At 43.3% G+C, this 5,000-nt stretch overlaps 2 protein-coding genes across 7 annotated transcripts in view; one reads left to right on the top strand and one right to left on the bottom strand.

Annotated features, from left to right (window-relative positions):
- The window catches only part of LOC128384133 (H-2 class II histocompatibility antigen, A-F beta chain-like), a 226,345-nt gene that overhangs the window by 202,199 nt on the left and 19,146 nt on the right, over window positions 1–5,000 (bottom strand). The window lies entirely within an intron of this gene.
- LOC128384172 (voltage-gated potassium channel subunit beta-3-like) overlaps window positions 1–5,000 on the top strand; it is a 17,404-nt gene that overhangs the window by 1,633 nt on the left and 10,771 nt on the right. Inside the window, exons 2-3 of the mRNA XM_053343760.1 lie at window positions 4,715–4,758; window positions 4,954–4,991. Coding sequence (XP_053199735.1) covers window positions 4,715–4,758; window positions 4,954–4,991 — 82 coding nt within the window. The remainder of the gene's footprint in view (window positions 1–4,714; window positions 4,759–4,953; window positions 4,992–5,000) is intronic.

Below are 5,000 nucleotides of genomic sequence, written 5' to 3'. Positions count from 1 at the left end.
AGGAAGGAAAGGAGGAAGGAAGGAAAGAAGGAAAGAAAGAAAGGACACAAGGAAGGAAGGAAGGGAGGAAGGGACTGAATTCAGACTGAACTCCGCAGCAAGACATCATGGAGGTTACGCCCAGTTCAATATAATCAATATATTAAAAAAAGATCAATAAGAGAGTCAAGGAAGGAAGGAAGGAAGGAAGGAAGGGTGGAAGAGGAAGGAAAGGAGGAAAGGAGGAAGGAAGGAAAGAAAGAAAGGACAGAAGGAAGGAAGGAAGGAAGGAAGGGACTGAATTCAGACTGAACTCCGCAGCAAGACAGCATGGACGTTACGCCCAGTTCAATATAATCAATATATTAAAAAAAGATCAATAAGAGAGTCAAGGAAGGAAGGAAGGAAGGAAGGAAGGGTGGAAGAGGAAGGAAAGGAGGAAAGGAGGAAGGAAGGAAAGAAGGAAAGAAAGAAAGGACAGAAGGAAGGAAGGAAGGGAGGAAGGGACTGAATTCAGACTGAACTCCGCAGCAAGACAGCATGGACGTTACGCCCCGTTCAATATAATCAATATATTAAAAAAAGATCAATAAGAGAGTCAAGGAAGGAAGGGTGGAAGAGGAAGGAAAGAGGGAAAGGAGGAAGGAAGGAAAGAAGGAAAGAAAGAAAGGACAGAAGGAAGGAAGGAAGGAAGGAAGGAAGGGACTGAATTCAGACTGAACTCCGCAGCAAGACATCATGGAGGTTACGCCCAGTTCAATATAATTAATATATTAAAAAAAGATCAATAAGAGAGTCAAGGAAGGAAGGAAGGAAGGGTGGAAGAGGAAGGAAAGGAGGAAGGAAGGAAAGAAGGAAAGAAAGAAAGGACAGAAGGAAGGAAGGAAGGAAGGAAGGAACTGAATTCAGACTGAACTCCGCAGCAAGACAGCATGGACGTTACGCCCAGTTCAATATAATCAATATATTAAAAAAAGATCAATAAGAGAGTCAAGGAAGGAAGGGTGGAAGAGGAAGGAAAGAGGGAAAGGAGGAAGGAAGGAAAGAAGGAAAGAAAGAAAGGACAGAAGGAAGGAAGGAAGGAAGGAAGGAAGGAAGGGACTGAATTCAGACTGAACTCCGCAGCAAGACATCATGGAGGTTACGCCCAGTTCAATATAATCAATATATTAAAAAAAGATCAATAAGAGAGTCAAGGAAGGAAGGAAGGAAGGAAGGAAGGGTGGAAGAGGAAGGAAAGGAGGAAAGGAGGAAGGAAGGAAAGAAGGAAAGAAAGAAAGGACAGAAGGAAGGAAGGAAGGGAGGAAGGGACTGAATTCAGACTGAACTCCGCAGCAAGACAGCATGGACGTTACGCCCAGTTCAATATAATCAATATATTAAAAAAAGATCAATAAGAGAGTCAAGGAAGGAAGGAAGGAAGGAAGGAAGGGTGGAAGAGGAAGGAAAGGAGGAAAGGAGGAAGGAAGGAAAGAAGGAAAGAAAGAAAGGACAGAAGGAAGGAAGGAAGGGAGGAAGGGACTGAATTCAGACTGAACTCCGCAGCAAGACAGCATGGACGTTACGCCCAGTTCAATATAATCAATATATTAAAAAAAGATCAATAAGAGAGTCAAGGAAGGAAGGGTGGAAGAGGAAGGAAAGAGGGAAAGGAGGAAGGAAGGAAAGAAGGAAAGAAAGAAAGGACAGAAGGAAGGAAGGAAGGGAGGAAGGGACTGAATTCAGACTGAACTCCGCAGCAAGACAGCATGGACGTTACGCCCAGTTCAATATAATCAATATATTAAAAAAAGATCAATAAGAGAGTCAAGGAAGGAAGGAAGGGTGGAAAAGGAAGGAAAGGAGGAAAGGAGGAAGGAAGGAAAGAAGGAAAGAAAGAAAGGACAGAAGGAAGGAAGGAAGGAAGGGTGGAAGGATGTAAGATCATGCCAAACTAGTTGATAAGGTGTTAGGTAGGAAGGAAGGAAGGAAGGAAGGAAGGATGTAAGATCATGCCAAACTAGTTGATATGGTGTTAGGTAGGTAGGAAGGAAGGAAGGAAGGAAGGAAGGAAGGTGTTTTATTGACTATTTACTGTTTTTAAGCAACGTTCAATTATTTGGTACAAAGTTTTTATGGTTACACCACTTAGACATTTTTACCATAATCCTCTAATATATTCTCTCTAAATGGATTAAAAGCAGAAATTTGATGCTGGGTCCACAAAAAAAGAATGTGTGAAGTTATTCATACGTTTATTTTCACATTTTAACCCTTTACATTTAAACTAGACCTCATGGACACTAAGAAACCTCACTGACTTTATGACTCAGCTGTTTTTCATGACCTGCTCTCACCTGAATATCAAAGAGCTCTGACTCTGAATATTGATCAATGTGACTGAGAGAGGTCTGTCTGCTCACCTGTCTGTCTGTCTGCTCACCTGTCTGTCTGTCTGCTCACCTGTCTGTCTGTCAGCTCACCTGTCTGTCTGTCTGCTCACCTGTCTGTCTGTCTGTCTGCTCACCTGTCTGTCTGTCTGTCTGCTCACCTGTCTGTCTGTCTGTCAGCTCACCTGTCTGTCTGTCTGCTCACCTGTCTGTCTGTCTGTCTGCTCACCTGTCTGTCTGCTCACCTGTCTGTCTGTCTGCTCACCTGTCTGTCTGTCTTCTCACCTGTCTGTCTGTCTGTCTGCTCACCTGTCTATCTGTCTGCTCACCTGTCTGTCTCTCTACCTGTCTGTCTGCTCACCTGTCTGTCTGTCTGCTCACCTGTCTGTCTCTCTACCTGTCTGTCTGCTCACCTGTCTGTCTGCTCACCTGTCTGTCTGTCTGTCTCTCTACCTGCCTGTCTGTCTGCTCACCTGTCTGTCTGTCTGCTCACCTGTCTGTCTGCTCACCTGCCTGTCTGTCTGCTCACCTGTCTGTCTGTCTGTCTGCTCACCTGTCTGTCTGTCTTCTCACCTGTCTGTCTGTCTGATCACCTGTCTGTCTTTAATGTCTAAAAACAGGTATTTTTAGCTCATGTCAGACTGTGTTAGATGCTGCTTTGCTTTAGTTCTGCCAACTTTCCCTTTCTGTAGTTTCTGTCACACACACACACACACTCACACACACACACATACACACACACACACACACACAGAGACACACACACACACAGAGAGAGAGAGTATTACAAAAATAATCTTGATTCCAACAACTGTACTATTACTTCCTAATTTAAACACTGCACCATCTGTGTGTGTGTTGATCTGCTGCCCTGATTAAACCCCTGATGTACACACACACACACACACACTGTAACACACACACACACACACACACACACACACACACACACACACTGTACAAACACACACACACACACACACACACACACACACACACAGTGACTGTTGACCTTTGCTGTATCAGTTATTCAGTGAAAGGTCTTGATGAATGAATAGTGTATATGTATGTGTGTGTGTGTGTGTGTGCGTGTGTGTTTTACAGTGTGTGTGTTACAGTGTGTGTGTGTGTGTGTGTGTGTGTTAATTAAAAGCAGAGGTTTCATTAGATGTTGCTGTAATCAGACACTGCTGGCTTCTGATTGGTTGACAGATGATTGGTCAGAAATCCTCCTCTGACTGACGGTTGGATATAGTTTACTGGTTGCCATGGTAACGGGCTGAAACAAGGAAGTGAAGTTGTCAGCTGACTCTGTTGGTGTTTGTCGCTCTGATCAACTCATATTTCATATTTAGATATAAACACCACAAAGACTCCGCCCCTTTTACCCAGAATCCTTCGGGGGTAGACAGGTATCCCATCATGCATCTCTCATGCACCAGCGTCCACGGCGGAGGTTGTGAGTCAGATCGTGGATGAGTTAACGCAGCGCCTCCACTCTGCTCTCAGTGGTCAGTCACGGTACTGCAGCGACGTCCCCATTAAGTTATTACTCTTTAAGTTATTACTCTTTAAGTTATTACTCTTTAAGTTATTACTCTTTACGTTATTACTCTTTAAGTTATTACTCTTTACGTTCTGAGTTCATCATCCATGAAGGTTTTACGCTGGTTCTGTGTGACTGAGCAGCTGCTGGTTGCAGCATTGAGTGAGGATTCAAACGTCATGACGTCACAGACCGAGTAAAACTGTTCCCAGATGATCTTTGATTCATTGAGTCAGAGGATCAGGGTGTTATATATACAGTGTTATACAGTGTTATATAGTCTTATATATAGTGTTAGATAGTGTTATATATAGTGTTATATAGTCTTATACATAGTGTTTATATATATAGTGTTATATATAGTGTTTATATATATAGTTGTTTCTGTCTTATGCAGGAAGTCATAACAGATGAGTCTTCACTTGAAGTTTAAATTAATCACTTTATTTACTTTGATTGATATTTAATCGTGTTAGTTATTGAACACATCCTCAGTGAGGTAACCTAGGGTCATCGGGTGTTTCGGGGTCAGCGGGTGTTTCGGGTCTCTCCCAGACGAGGGTTAGGGTTAGGTTCAGGTAGCGTTTGCTTGTCTCTGTGGATTCTCTCTGGATCCATCTAGAAGCTTTCTCAGCTGCTTCGGTTCGCTTCTTAAAGGCTCTGCTCCTCCTGTGATGCTCAGCACACTGAGAGCTCTGCAGCCTACTGCCATGGGCACACACCCTCCAGCCCTGCCCTCCACATGTATATGTATATATATATAAAATATAAATATAAAGTGTGCACCTGTTATCAAACTCATTTATTTGTTTTCTTTAAGGAATCTTGGAAAATCTGGACTGCGAGTCTCCTGCTTAGGACTGGGTGAGTAACACACACGCACACACTGTAACACACACACTGTAACACACACTACACACACACACACACACACACACACACACACACACACACTGTAACACACCACACTACACACACACACACACACACACACACACACACACACACACACACACACACACTGTAACACTGTCAGTGATGTTCTTTTTCTCTTTGTAGGAACGTGGGTGACATTTGGCTCTCAGATCACTGATGAGGTAGCGTGT

This window comes from Scomber japonicus, chromosome 22 (assembly GCF_027409825.1).
Source record: "Scomber japonicus isolate fScoJap1 chromosome 22, fScoJap1.pri, whole genome shotgun sequence".
In the NCBI taxonomy this organism is placed as follows: Eukaryota; Metazoa; Chordata; class Actinopteri; order Scombriformes; family Scombridae; genus Scomber; species Scomber japonicus.
The sequence above is the reverse complement of the archived record's forward strand: the minus strand, read 5'-3'. Positions and strand labels throughout refer to the sequence as shown.